The 15,917-nt window shown below is 38.8% G+C and overlaps 1 protein-coding gene across 3 annotated transcripts in view; it reads right to left on the bottom strand.

The window, feature by feature from the left end:
- Positions 1-2,922: 2,922 nt before the first annotated feature.
- The window catches only part of vdra (vitamin D receptor a), a 101,635-nt gene continuing 88,640 nt past the window's right edge, over positions 2,923-15,917 (bottom strand). For all 3 annotated transcript variants that reach the window (XM_079848316.1, XM_079848317.1, XM_079848318.1), the window contains 3 exons: positions 11,946-12,097; positions 10,509-10,625; positions 2,923-7,702 (listed from right to left, as the gene is read on the bottom strand). In XM_079848316.1, the coding sequence (XP_079704442.1) occupies positions 7,449-7,702; positions 10,509-10,625; positions 11,946-12,097 (523 nt within the window). In that variant the 3' untranslated portion in view covers positions 2,923-7,448. The remainder of the gene's footprint in view (positions 7,703-10,508; positions 10,626-11,945; positions 12,098-15,917) is intronic.

The following is a 15,917-nucleotide window of genomic DNA, read 5'->3' as shown; positions in this document are numbered from 1 at the left end:
AAAGCATGTTCTGCATTGAGCTCTCTCTCTCCTGTCAGGATGTTTCATTGATAGACAGACTCACAGGTTATGCATCAGTATATACAGCTGTTTATTTGTGATTTTTTTTTCCAAAACATCTTATTTACTACATACAATGCACAAAATAAATGTGTAATGAACATTCAAGGGGAAAAAAAAAGAGAGATCAACACGTATGAGACGGTACAGACCAAAATCAGCTGTACACCGACTGAATCAAACAACGCAAAATCATACATTACGCTCTTGAGCTTTTCATGTGTTTCTAAGCCTGTGAGATGTGTTTCGTGATCTGGGAAAGTCACGATGGGTTCTTGGAGATCCAAAACCGTGATCCACCACCGATTTCACTTCAAAACTGATCGAAAATAAAACATTGATGAAGAGTGTTGGGGAAAGTTTGTTCTTGACCACGTTCAACAGCTTTAATGCTTTTCTTTCTGGGAGAATTGAACTATTTTAGGAGTAATTCACCAAATTTAGAAGATCAGTGATAGTTTTACTCACCCTCTTGTATTATTTTTTGTTCTCCCATGAAACACAACAGATTATATTTTTACCGCACAGAGAAAGTGGACAGTGACTGATAAGCCAAATACCAAAAAGGACAAACAAAAGAAGCATATAAGTATCATAAACTCGTGCACTATATTTGGCAGGATAAATCACCGCCCACTTTCGTTGCGCATCTGGCCCGCATCTAGCCCGCATCTGGCCCGCATCTGGCCCGCATCTGGCCCACATCTAGCCCACATCTAGCCCACATCTGGCCCGCATCTGGCCCACATCTAGCCCACATCTGGCCCACATCTGGCCCGCATCTGGCCCACATCTAGCCCACATCTGGCCCACGCGGAATCCACCGGATGTGGGCCGGATCTAGGCCAACACTATGTTGCTGTCTGGGTTAAAATGACAAAAAATAAACATCTTGTTTTTGTGTTTCACAGAAGAAAACTTGGAATTACACGAGGGCGAGTAAATGATGCCAATTCTGAAGAGAAAACCTGGACAAACCAGAGTCAGTGGTGAACACGTCTCAAACAGACGAGTACCGTATCCAGAACAGCATGATAAAAGTGCCGCTTTTACAACCAGCTCATCCCAAATTTACATTAATTATCATTCATTCCTTGAAAACACCTGCAACCAAGTAATGAACGCATCAAATCAGTGATATAAAATGAAAATTACTATTTATAAATCACAACACTGACTATTTCTTGCTGGAAAAAGCCATAATTTTACCTAATAGTAAAAGAAAACTGCATATGTAATGTAACAATCATGCTTTTGAGTGAAAGTTATGTGGATAATAAGGCACCTGATTCCAGGAGCGTTCTCTCGGACCGTCTGTCTGAGACTGAATGTGTTCGGATCGCTAAGAAACCATTCAGATTTTCCTGTCGTTTTGGTTTGGTTTCATTCCGAGAGCCGAGAATTACAGTTAGACTGAACAGATCCACGCAAAAAACATTGCAAACGCAAACGCTTCCAGCGACACCAACTCGTATTTAATGCGCCATTGAGTTTTCGTTATAGCCATATAACGAACATAAGCGTAATTTACTATACGTATTTCAAAATGACAATTTTTCATGGAATATTTGCAGTGTTTATTGTGCCTTGTAATATTTTAACAAAATAACTTCGCTTTAAGCGACAACATTCCAATCAATTTCCAATGGACAAAAAAAAAACATGAAGTCCCAATATTTTATTTCTCGCTCAAGAAGCCATTTCACTTTGATGTACACTGCTGTTCAAAAGTTTTGCATCAGTAAGATTTTTTAATGTTTTTAAAAGAATTATAAAATCATTTATTACATTATAAAAAAATAATAATATTGTTAAATATTTTTACAATTTAAAAGAACTGTTTTCTATGTGAATATACAGTAAAGTGTAATTTATATCCTGTGATCAAAGCTGAATGTTCAGCATCATTACTCCAGTCTTCAGTGTCACATGATCCTTCAGGAATCACTCTAATATGAGGATTTGATGCTCAAAAAACATTTATTATTATTATTAATGTTGAAAACAGGATTCTTTGATGAATAGAGAGTTCAATTTCATTTATTTGAGATGGAATCTATTGTTAACATTATAAATGTCCTTACTGTAACTTTTGATCAGTTTAATGCATCCTTGCTCGATAAGTGTTGATTTCTATTATTACGTTTTTTTTAAATCAAATAACTGCAGTCTTGGTGAGCATGAGAGACTTGTTTTTGAAAATCTTACCGATCCCAAACATTTGAACGGAAGTGTACGTCACAATAGAGGAGAAAATACGATCGTAACTTCAGTTTCACGCCGACTCTAAACACCCAGTAACACAAAAACGAACCCATTAACAGCACACTTGCAGTGTTAGTTGAACATTCACATCTGCACACTTCAGTAAAGTATGTTTCTGGCCTGAGAGTCGAACACCAACACTTCATTTCCCAATGTAACGTGTGTTCAGTCTTGACTGTGATTGTCAATCTCATGAATGAATGGACAGATCTACAGAAGATGCACTGAAACTAAACCCTGACATGCTCCCAAAATAAGGCTTTGTTTGTTGTAGGCACACAGAGGTCTTTAACTGAGCTAGCATGGAGAATCCGGATCTAATAGTGTCAAAACATCAAGAAGTGACCTGTCAGTCTCTCCATCACTGATAAAACACCAAATATGACTTCTACGCTGAGTATTTCTGTCTGTAAAGCAAATGCTGGTGGAGAATCTGAGTGTGTGTGTGTGTGTGTGTGTGTGTGTGTGTGTGTGGTTTAGGGGAAAATGGATGGTGAAATGGCAGAAATGAAGGTGACAGTGAAGGTTTAGTTGATAGAAGGTGTTTAGGTCCTGTTTACATCTGGTATTACACTGCAAAAAATGCTTTTCTTAGTATTTTTGTCTTGTTTCGAGTCCAAATATCTACAAATTCTTAAATCAAGATGCATTTAATAGATGAGTAAAGATATTATGTCCTGTTTTCTGGGGAATTAATCCAAATGAAGTGAGTTGATGCTTAAAAAAAGCAAAATTATCTGCCAATGGGGTCAGAAAAATAATCTTAATGCAAACAGAAACAACATTATTTTTCTCCCCATTGGCAGATCATTTTGCTTGTATAATTTGCATAGACCCTCCCCTCGAAGAAATCAGGACAGAAGTGGTTGAAAGTGGACAAAAGCGACGGATTTAAACACGAGGTGTAAACGGGAATGTGTTTCTCGTCTACTTGTGATCCGATCGACCAAAATGCATCTTAATAAAGGTGTAAACAGGGCCTGAGAGAATGGAAAAGGGGCGTGTCCAGATCGTCAAATAAAACCAGATTTTAACATCGCAAAGGGAAGCAGCGTCAATGAGATAACTGAGATAATAATAAGAAAGGCATTAATTATTATCGAACTATTATAATTAGCCCAGATCCGGCACGCATTGAATCCACATGTACCGGATCTGGGCCGAAACTATGTTGCTGTCTGGGATATCATTAATAATAATAAAAGCATTTATTATTATACATAATAATATAACGTGTTATGAGGGAATGCTTCGTGCTTCACCCTTTGATTGAGGTTAAAACAATCCGGACAGAATGTTGTGATAAAGAGAAATGTGAAAGAAATAGAGCAGCGAGAGAGAGTTGTGTTTCTGCTATCGGCTCGAATACAGATGAGAACTTCAATGCACATGCAAGGCTCGCTAATGTAGATATACACAGTTTTCAAACGGCGAGAGTGCTTGACAGACAATACTTAAAACTAGCTTATTTAGGATACTTTGGGATTAGCTAGCTTGGTTGTCAATGCTTTGACATTCTGCATGAGAAAGAGTGAATACTGACAGATGCTAGCGGTTAGGCTAGCGGGAGTCGCCAAGATACGAGCGTTTCGTCTGGAATAACGTCCGAACGAAATGCTCATTAACATCCGCCTTGGGTTGATGACAACAAGTCCTACCGGGAAGTTTGTATTCACGAGTTGTAAATACGATGGACGCAATTACAGGCGAGTAAAGCGCCGCTTAAGCTGCAAGCTTATGGAGACGTCTTGAGGTAAAAACAGTCCAGCATTTGAGTCAGAGAAGAATAAATAAGTAAGGGATTTAGTGTTTCTTTAAAACAAACAAACATTGAAATGGTGTAATGATTACATGTGTGAAGAGAGGTAGTTCATTTTGGTTAACAACGGCACCTGGTGGTTTGTGTTTTCCTTAAACAATCAGCATTCAGACAGTCAGTCAACAAACGATTCGTTTCACCCGTGTCAATTTCCTTCAGCTAGACTCAAGAAACCCACTTTAAGAGGATTTCTCAGGGAGGGAAAGTGCAGTGCATGATGGGATTGATGAGCACTGGGTTTCTTTAGTCTAGTTGCGCAGCACAAAGAGCTTTACCAACATTTCGAGGCATAAGCTGGTCGAAAGTTGGCTGATCCAAAAGTGCATAGATGTTCTTCTACGTCCCCCTCGTGGAAATACTGATTCAGAGACACCCATTTTTAACCATCCGTTGACAACCAATGAAGCAAAACCCAAAACTGTTTGGCTGTTGAGGTCCGGTTGAATCCAGAGCTTTTGATTTATTTCCCTTGTTGATCGGATGCAAGTGATCCAGTTGTGTTTGAGGCAATGGAGGCAGAGACTGGTCTGGATCTGTGGGTGAAAAGGGGCCAAAACACTCCATTCTTAGCTAATTAAACTAGCATAATCCATCCGAAGCTTATCGTGAACTGGTATATACACGTATCGTTCGTCCAAACTCTCGAAAAGTCTTTCGTATGCAGCCGAGATAAAGCAGACATCGTGTCTTTTCGTTAGCATCTCCTTTTCCCGTTTCACCCGCAGTAACGTTAAAGCTTCCACGAGTCCTTTGAAACGGACTGTTGTGTGTGTGTGTGTGTGTGTGTGTGTGTGTGTGTGTTTCAGTTTGGCTGGTTTGAGGCAGCGGTTTTGCAGAAATAAAAAAATAACAGAGTCCAGTTTGATGTCTCAAAAAACGAGGCAGCGGTTTTGCAGAAATAAAAACATAGTCCAGTTTGACGTCTCAAAATCCGTACAAAACTAAGCCATGATCATCATTATATATATATTCGATGTGGAATTCGCACCTAAAAAGCATCAGGAATAGATACGGTCGTAAAAGCTTATTAAATGTCATCTGAGAGAGAAAAGACACCGAAAACGTTATGAAAATATGAGATTTGCATATTTCTCCCAAGCTGCTGCTGCTTCTTCTCAGTTGATTAAATGCATTAGCCTATCCGTTTCATTAGACATATGTACAGAAACAAGTGGTATTTACAGCTCACGACCACAAGAGATCAGCGCAGAACCCGCTGGAATGGGATCATAATCGTTCATAAAGCTAAATTCATGCAACATTATCATGAATTCAAAGCGTTTGGAGTTAAAACTATTGGGGGGAGTGGGGTGTAAATTGGTGCATTTGTGCAAAACCATTTAACGAACCATTTGAGGATGTAAATTGTGGGTCATTGTACATAAATTGTCTGAATCTGAGGTAAAACGGGTTATTTTATGGGACGATTTACATAAAAATGGATTGACAAATGTTGATCAAACTGCATATCCGCTTTCTAAAAACATGATATTCTGCGTATTAAAATCACAACAGATTTGGCAATAGACGCTTAAAGAGGTACTGAACCCATAAAAGATCTGTTTTAAGGGTAAAGTAAGGCTAAATCTCCGCTGAAGAGCCAGATAATGTGAGGTTGAAGCAGCCGGATGGCCTTGTTATGAATGATAAATAATATCGAGCAGCATTCGGGCTGATCTCGGGGACCGGTTCCTGCGTTTCAGCTCTCTTGTGGTCATCTAAGTTTCTATCTATACAGACATCAGACCAACAGGTCAGGCCCCCTACTCTCATTTTAAAGCGTGTGTGTGTGTGTCTTTGCATACTACTGACAGATCAGCTAGGCCCGTATTTTTGTGATATTTTGGCTCATAAATCTGCACTCAATTGTGAGTCAAAGTGGCAACTGTCCCAAAACCTAGTGAACTCAAAAATGTTCTGAAAAGGAGGTTTCTAAAAAAAGTGACTAGTGTTTGAATGACTAGTGTTTGACACGACTTTATTCTCTACGTTTTATTTCGAGATTTTTTCTCGAAATTTAACGAGTTTTTTTCTCGAAACACAACTTCTTTATTCTCGAAATTTAATTGATTTATTCTCAACATTGTGTTCCTAGAAATTTTACGTTTTTTTTCTCTCCAAAAAACGACTTTATTCTCAATAAAGTTTATTCGAGTTTATTCTCAACATTGCATTTTGACTTTTTTTTCTCGAAATTTTTTCGAGTTTAATCGCGCATTATAATGACTTTAATCTCAAGATGTTTTTTTTTTGCTTGGCCCTAATCCTCTTCCATAGAGATGCAACAATGGCGCCGATTGAAACGTTAAAAAAATAAAATAAAATAAAATAATTCGCAGTATAAGATGGTTTTTCCCACCATTGCATTATGGGATTGCAGTCTGTGAGAAGCATACGTGTGATGCTCAATCTTTTCGTGACCCATGTCTAGGACGTTGGCTAGGTTTTGAAACAGCGCCACTGTGAATTTAAATCTAATTTTGTCACACAAACACACTCATTTATCCAATGAACTAGAAGAGCCTGCTAATCCTATTACAACAGAGGATCACCTGGCCATACCTTTCCCCTCTCTCTCTCTCTCTCGCTCTCTCTAATATAAATATTAGTGTATATGCATGGTTCTACTCATACATTATTAATACATTCCGTTCGGAAATTCCCAGTAGCATAAAAGCGGGAATTCCGCAACATTATCCAGACCTGTGCACCACCACCCTCACACACACACACACACACACACACACACACACACACACACACACACACACACCAAAAAATGCTTTTATTACTTAGTATTTTTGTGTTGTTTCCAGTCCAAATATCTAAAAATTCTTAAATCAAGATGCATTTACTAGTTGAGTAAAATTAATAAGATATTAAGTCTTGTTTTCTGGGGAAATAAATAAAAATTAAGTGAGTTGATGCTTAAAAAAAAAGCAAAATGATCTGCCAATGGGGTCAGAAAAATAATCTTAATTTTGATTAAATCCCCCGGAAAACAGGACATCAGTTCAGTCATCTAGTAAATGCATCTTGATTTAAGAAATGTTAGATATTTGGACTGGAAACAAGACAAAAATACTGAGTAAGAGAAGCATTTTTTGTAGTGCGTATCTCTCTCTCTCTCTCTCTCTATTATCCAGACCTGTGCACCACCCTCACCACCCTCACACACACACACACACATCTCTGTCTACCGCCCCCCGCAGTGTGAACCGTGACGCTCTCCTAGCCGAAGCGCCGAGCTCCCGGGTCCGGGATCCGGCGCGGGTCCGGGAGTGCTCCGGGGGGCCCTCGGATGCTAGGACACCTCGCTGCCGAACACCTCGAGCACCAGGGGCGTGAGCTGCATGCTGTGCTCCGGCTGGAAGGACAGCGAGCGGTACTGCTTCGAGTGCTCCTCGTTCAGGCTGCGCAGGTCCGCCAGCTTCTGGATCATCTTAGCGTAGACCAGGCGCCCGCCCGAGTGATGGATGCGGATGTACGCCTGGAGAACGTCACACAAGCGGTCCTGAAGCGCTTCGATGCGCACGTGGTCCTGAACGCCCGGACGGTCTGCGGGAACACAAGAGTCAGTCATTCACTGCAAAACATGCTTCCGGTCCAAATGTCTACAACTTCTTAAATCAAGATGCATTTACTAGATGAGTGAAATGATGTCCTGTTTTCCGGGGGAATTAATCAAAATGAAGTGAGTAGATGTGTAAAAAAAGCAAAATTATCTGCCAATGGGGTCAGAAAAATAATCTTAATCTTAAAGAAAACAACATTATTTTTCTGACCCCATTGGCAGATCATTTAGCTTGTTTTAAGCAAAAACTCATTTAATTTTGATTTATTTCCCCAGAAAACAGGACTTAATATCTTATGGCATTTCACTCATCTAGTAAATGCAAAAAATGTTTGATATTCGGACTGAAAACAAGACAGAAACACTAAGAAAAGCATTGGACGATCTGCTGGAGAGCGAGACTAATGAAGTCATATAGCAGGTGCTTTTAAATCACAGATACAGTACTGTGCAAAAGTCTTAGGCATGTTAAAGGCATGCAAAAAGAAATGGTTGTAAGTCAGTTATTTCTATCTTTTGCTGTAGTGTGTCAGTAGGAAATATCAGTTTACATTTCCAAACATTCTTTTTGCCATTAATTGTAATAATCCAGTGAGATTTGTGTCTGCACAAGGAGTCTGACAGCAGCCGGTCTGATCTGATCTCACCATCATCGAGTCCGTCTGTGATTACATGAAGAAACAGAAGAAACTGAGACAGACTAAATCCAGAAGAACTGCGGGAACGTCTCCGAGACGCTTGAAGAAACCTTCCTGCAAAGCTACTGGGAAAAGCACTGGCACTTGTGTTAAAATGCTGTAAAGGGAGAATGCTTTCAAAGATAAAATCACAAATTGAATTTATTTATGGTTTAACTTATATTAAAGGGGGGGTGAAATGCTCATTTTCACTCAATCTCCTGTTAATCTTGAGTATCTATAGAGTAGTATTGCATCCTTCATATCTCCAAAACGTCTTTAGTTTTATTATATTTATAAGTTAAAGATTGGCTGTACCGAGTCTTTCCGGAAAAAACCGAGCGGCTGGGGGCGGGCCGTGTGGGCGGTGTGCTATAGCTGTGCTAACTGATCTAACAACAACACAGAGAGACATTTGAAGTAGTTTACTCACCGTGACTGCTCGATCCTTAAGCATTAGACGATCTGCAAATAAGTCGATCTGGGCTTTGTTTATAAAACAATCATCGTCGAAATGCAGGGAACAAAGAGTCATGCACAACCTCCGTTGATGCTTCGAAAAAACAAACTCCATCCACTATTCCCTTAACGCTGGGTTCTTTGGGAATCTGTGCAGGGTTGTCTTGCCCTGCCAACCAAAAACCCACTTCTTTGGTGACATTGACTTCCCTAAAAGCCGAGCATAGCGCTTTGAGGTAACGTACTGCTTTCGCTCTCTTCTCTCTCTAGTCTACGAGTGCGCGCGCGGCCGCGGAGAAGTGCCCTTAGGACCCATATAAGGAAATTCCGCTCTATCTTACGTAAGACAGAGCCATACTCGAAAAAAACTTTCCGAAACTTGTGACAAACCGGAAGGAGTATTTTTGGAACACAAATACTCCTTCAAACGTACAACTTAACTTTTGAAACTTTGTCCATGTTTAGCATGGGAATCCAACTCTTTAACAGTGTAAAAAACTCAGTATGCATGAAACAGCAATTCACCCCCCCTTTAACTAATTCAGATCAATATATGGTGTAACGACCCTTTGCGTTTAAAACGGCTTTTGTCCAGGTACACTTGCACATAGTTCTTCAGGGAGCTTTGCAGGAAGGTTTCTTCAAGCGTCTCGGAGACGTTCCCGCAGTTCTTCTGGATTTAGTCTGTCTCAGTTTCTTCTGTTTCTTCATGTAATCACAGACGGACTCGATGATGGAGAGATCAGATCAGACCGGCTGTTGTCAGACTCCTTGTGCAGACACAAATCTCACTGGATTATTACAATTAATGGCAAAAAGAATGTTTGGAAATGTAAACTGATATTTCCTACTGACACACTACAGCAAAAGATAGAAATAACTGACTTATTTACTGGGGGGGGGGGGTATTAACATGCCTAAGACTTTTGCACAGTACTGTACTTGCCGTTCACTATGACCTGAAAATCAGGGCTGCCCTCGACTAACGTTTTTCTAGTCGACTAGTAGTCGTTCAATTCAATGCATCGTTTCTATAAAAAAATATAATTCTCAGTGACCCAAACTTTTGACCGGTAGTGTATATCGGTGTATTCCAGGTCTGTGCTGAAACACAACTGACTGCATCAAAGATTGTTTTATTTAGTGCCATGTCAGCATTCAAAGCTATTTTCATGGCAAAAATTCTATTACAAAAATACAAATATCATATAAATACAATAAAAACCAAACAAACAAAAACAAAAAAGATTTTTTTAAATTAACATATGATAAAAAATCCAAAACCTTTTCAGGCATAATCTTACTAAATAAGTCCTTAAGTGAGGTAACTTCATAAAAGAGCATACTACTTATATTAAGTCCAGGACAATTTAATAAAACATGTTTAACAGAGAGGGGAATCTTACAAACACGCATAAAGTTGGGTCAAGTCAGACTCGTGTGACCCACAGGTCATCTGGTGTACACCACTGGAGCAAGTCCAGTTTCAAGAGCGATTAAAAGTCTGGTTGTAATTTCTGGATGAGTTTCATAAAGCTTATTATTCTTGCACATGTTCTACTCTTCTTGCCACTTATTTAATGTATCGATTAATAGTCGGTCTGATATCTGACATCAGAGATGAAGTGAAACCGGGAGCGTGGCGCACACACACCTGGAGACAGCAGGCATATGGCCATCAGAAGCACATGCTCCTCTTCATGCATGTTCAGCTTCTTCAGACCCACTTGAAACTTGACCAGCGGCTCCAAAAGCTCCACTGTGTGACCCGCTGCGCACACACACACACACACACACACACACACACACACACAGGTGAGAGCGTTAGCATGCGTGTCCACGTGTGTGTGAGTTGAGTGTGTTTTTGTGATTTATGAGGACAGAAATGTGTATAATGACATGGGTATTACACTGGTATTACAACGTGAACATGATTTATGAGGACATTTCCTGACTCCTCGTATTTCAAATTACTTTAAAAACACACTAAACAGGGTTTTATTACAAATTTAAAAATACATAAAGTTTTCTGTGATGGGTAGGTTTAGGGGTCGGGTTAGTGTGTGTGTGAGTGTGTGTGTGTGATGGGAAGGTTTCGGGGTCGGGTTAGTGTGTGTGTGAGTGTGTGTGGGATGGGTAGGTTTAGGGGTCGGGTTAGTGTGTGTGAGTGTGTGTGTGTGATGGGTAGGTTTAGGGGTCGGGTTAGTGTGTGTGTGTGTGTGTGTGTTTGATGGGTAGGTTTTGGGGTCGGGTTAGTGTGTGTGAGTGTGTGTGTGTGATGGGTAGGTTTAGGGGTCGGGTTAGTGTGTGTGTGAGTGTGTGTGTGATGGGTAGGTTTAGGGGTCGAGTTAGTGTGTGTGTGTGTGAGTGAGTGAGTGTGTGTGATGGGTAGGTTTAGGGTTAGTGTGTGCGTGTGTGTGTGTGTTGGGTATGTTTAGGGGTCGGGTTAGTGTGTGTGTGAGTGTGTGTGTGATGGGTAGGTTTAGGGTTAGTGTGTGTGTGTGTGTGTGTGTGTGTGTGTGTGTGTGTGTGTGTGATGGGTAGGTTTAGGGATCGGGTTAGTGTGTGTGTGTGTGTGATGGGTAGGTTTAGGGGTAGGGTTAGTGTGTATGTGTGTGTGTGTGATGGGTAGGGTTAGGGGTCGGGTTAGTGTGTGTGTGATGGGTAGGTTTAGGGGTCAGGTTAGTGTGTGTGTGTGATGGGTAGGTTTAGGGGTCGGGTTAGTGTGTGTGTGTGATGGGTAGGTTTAGGGGTCGGGTTAGTGTGTGTGTGATGGGTAGGGTTAGGGGTCAGGTTAGTGTGCGTGTGTGTGTGATGGGTAGGTTTAGGGGTTGGGTTAGTGTGTGTGTGTGTATGTGTGTGTGTGTGTGATGGGTCGGGTTAGTGTGTGTGTGATGGGTAGGTTTAGGGGTTGGGTTAGTGTGTGTGTGTGATGGGTCGGGTTAGTGTGTGTGTGATGGGTAGGTTTAGGGGTTGGGTTAGTGTGTGTGTGTGAGTGCATAAGCGTGTGAGCGTGTAAGTGTGTATGTGTGAGTGCGTAAGTGTGAGTGTGTGTGTGAGCGCGTTAAGTGTGTGTGTGTGTGTGTGTTACCCTTGGTGACGTCATTGACGCAGTATTTGAAGTCTGGTCCTCCGCAGCTCCAGCTCATGTCCTCGAGACTGAACGACTGATTCGACCTCAACATGATGATCTCGATGGCACTGGACTTGAGCAGAGCGATCTGATCTTCTGCCGTCAGGTCCCTGACACACACACACACACACACACACTCTCTTCATCAAGCAGGGTTATTATTGTTAACTAACTATTCAAAACGTCTGTGCAATTAAGCTAAAATTAAATATTGAAAATATTAATTAAATATTGTTGAAATATTTTATCTACACGAAAATTAGAAACTTCTTCCTATGTTCGAATTCCTATATTGTCTATGAAAGCTTGTAGACTGATGTTTATATGAAGTCGTTTTTCCCGGGAAAATCAAAAGCATGTGTCGTTTACGCCTCCGAGAGTCTCTCTACCGTTCAGTGACACATGAAACTAATGCTTATACAATGTTCAGGAATAGAGCCGTTCTGTGCTGTAATGTCAATGTGCCGCGCAAAGAATACAGATTCATTCAAACTATAGTCTCACATAGTCAGATCTATATAGTGTATAGTCTCGCATAGTCAGATCTATATAGTGTATAGTCTCATATAGTCAGATCTATATAGTGTATAGTCTCATAGTCAGATCTATATAGTGTATAGTCTCATATAGTCAGATCTATATAGTCTATAGTCTCATAGTCAGATCTATATAGTGTATAGTCTCACATAGTCAGATCTATATAGTGTATAGTCTCACATAGTCAGATCTATATAGTCTATAGTCTCACATAGTCAGATCTATATAGTGTATAGTCTCGCATAGTCAGATCTATATAGTGTATAGTCTCACATAGTCAGATCTATATAGTGTAGTCTCACATAGTCAGATCTATATAGTGTATAGTCTCGCATAGTCAGATCTATATAGTGTATAGCTTCACATAGTCAGATCTATATAGTCTATAGTCTCACATAGTCAGATCTATATAGTGTATAGTCTCACATAGTCAGATCTATATAGTCTATAGTCTTACATAGTCAGATATATATAGTGTAGTCTCACATAGTCAGATCTATATAGTGTATAGTCTCGCATTGTCAGATCTATATAGTGTATAGTCTCGCATAGTCAGATCTATATAGTGTATAGTCTCACATAGTCAGATCTATATAGTCTATAGTCTCACATAGTCAGATCTATATAGTCTATAGTCTCAAATAGTCAGATCTATATAGTGTATAGTCTCACATAGTCAGATCTATATAGTGTAAAGTCTCACATAGTCAGATCTATATAGTGTAAAGTCTCACATAGTCAGATCTATATAGTGTATAGTCTCGCATAGTCAGGTCTATATAGTGTATAGTCTCACATAGTCAGATCTATATAGTGTATAGTCTCACATAGTCAGATCTATATAGTGTATAGTCTCACATAGTCAGATCTATATAGTGTATAGTCTCGCATAGTCAGATCTATATAGTGTATAGTCTCACATAGTCAGATCTATATAGTCTATAGTCTCACATAGTCAGATCTATATAGCGTATAGTCTCGCATAGTCAGATCTATATAGCGTATAGTCTCGCATAGTCAGATCTATATAGTGTATAGTCTCACATAGTCAGATCTATATAGTCTATAGTCTCACATAGTCAGATCTATATAGTGTATAGTCTCACATAGTCAGATCTATATAGTGTAAAGTCTCACATAGTCAGATCTATATAGTCTAGTCTCACATAGTCAGATCTATATAGTCTATAGTCTTACATAGTCAGATATATATAGTGTAGTCTCACATAGTCAGATCTATATAGTGTATAGTCTCGCATTGTCAGATCTATATAGTGTATAGTCTCGCATAGTCAGATCTATATAGTGTATAGTCTCACATAGTCAGATCTATATAGTCTATAGTCTCACATAGTCAGATCTATATAGTCTATAGTCTCAAATAGTCAGATCTATATAGTGTATAGTCTCACATAGTCAGATCTATATAGTGTAAAGTCTCACATAGTCAGATCTATATAGTGTAAAGTCTCACATAGTCAGATCTATATAGTGTATAGTCTCGCATAGTCAGGTCTATATAGTGTATAGTCTCACATAGTCAGATCTATATAGTGTATAGTCTCACATAGTCAGATCTATATAGTGTATAGTCTCGCATAGTCAGATCTATATAGTGTATAGTCTCACATAGTCAGATCTATATAGTCTATAGTCTCACATAGTCAGATCTATATAGCGTATAGTCTCGCATAGTCAGATCTATATAGCGTATAGTCTCGCATAGTCAGATCTATATAGTGTATAGTCTCACATAGTCAGATCTATATAGTCTATAGTCTCACATAGTCAGATCTATATAGTGTATAGTCTCACATAGTCAGATCTATATAGTGTAAAGTCTCACATAGTCAGATCTATATAGTCTAGTCTCACATAGTCAGATCTATATAGTGTATAGTCTCACATAGTCAGATCTATATAGTCTATAGTCTCACATAGTCAGATCTATATAGTGTATAGTCTCACATAGTCAGATCTATATAGTGTATATAGTATAGTGTATCAAATTAGTGTAAAAATATAAAAAAAAGTAAAGACATATGTACAAAAAAATAAGACAAAACCACAGCAAAATAAATTACTAAAAAGTAATTTATAATCTATATATCTATATCTATATCTATATCTATATATATAAACTGTAAAACTGAAATAACACTGATCAAACAAGTTCTTCATTAAAAGTCACTGGACGAGATAAAAACAAGTTAACAATCCTAACACCATCTTCAGTCGTAAACACAGGATGCACGGTTACACCCAAACGTCTCGATAACATGCTTTATCTAGTTCAGGAACTTTTAATAAAGAAGTTGTTTGAACATTTTATTACCTGGATGTTTTAGATGAATCTACATAGACATAAAATAACACTCAAGATCACACAAATATTCCAGATTCCTCTTCGGTGTTGCTTGTGCCGAAACGAAACGTCCAACATTAACACTCGCCAAATGGGAATAAAAACTGGCTTTGGCAAGTAAATAAAACCATTAATCTTCAGGTAATCGCTGTTAAGATGGTGGACGTTAGGGACAGTGTTGTTTCAGTGTTATTTATGTACTATTATAGCATTTATGAATATTTTAAATTAGCCTATATTTTTATATTTTTTGTATGCCACAGATTTGAGCCTTAACTACATTATCCAGGGTTCGTACAGACACTGTAAAATTAAATTCCAGGACTTCAAGCACTACTTTTTTTGGTTTTCAAGGACTACAATCAGAGATTGCACTTATCAAACACTATCTTTACTATTTTTAAGGATGTTTTAAACTCAAATTACAGATATAATGAATCAAAAATACAACTTACAATAATATATATAGGTTTATAATGGCTATTATTGTTCAATAAATAATATTTTATATTATAATATTGGCGTACTTATATCGAGAAAAGGTCTGATGGGGGTTTATCAGACGGGCTGCAGTGTTCATTTTGCGTGAAAAGATTGTATTTGTTTTTTTGTTTTGGAAAAAAATAAATTTTGTATATATTGTATTTAAATAAGTCAATCTCTTCGTAAATATGGCTGTTTTCAAGGGTTTTCCAGGACTTAAATTTCAAAAAGTACTTTCTTTACTTTGTACGAACCATGATTATTGCATGAAGAACTCTTAAAACTACATTTCGTGACACAATAACGGTAGTATTTTTGAATTACACGCATTTTCTCATCTGCTATTGACACTTGCTGGTTAGTGCAAGATGCATTCTGGGATACCCTTCATTCAAACGATTCGTTCATTCAGAAAGGAAACACCGCCGTGTGTCGTTCAGAGATGCAAAACAGTCCTATGGCTTTGTTTGGAACGATTTTCGTTGACGAAACAGAGCAAAAACAGGCAATGTTGTGTCTAAAAATCACTTAAACCCATTAACTAA

This window comes from Squalius cephalus (assembly GCF_949319135.1).
Source record: "Squalius cephalus genome assembly, chromosome: 18".
Taxonomy (NCBI): Eukaryota; Metazoa; Chordata; class Actinopteri; order Cypriniformes; family Leuciscidae; genus Squalius; species Squalius cephalus.
The sequence above is the reverse complement of the archived record's forward strand: the minus strand, read 5'-3'. Positions and strand labels throughout refer to the sequence as shown.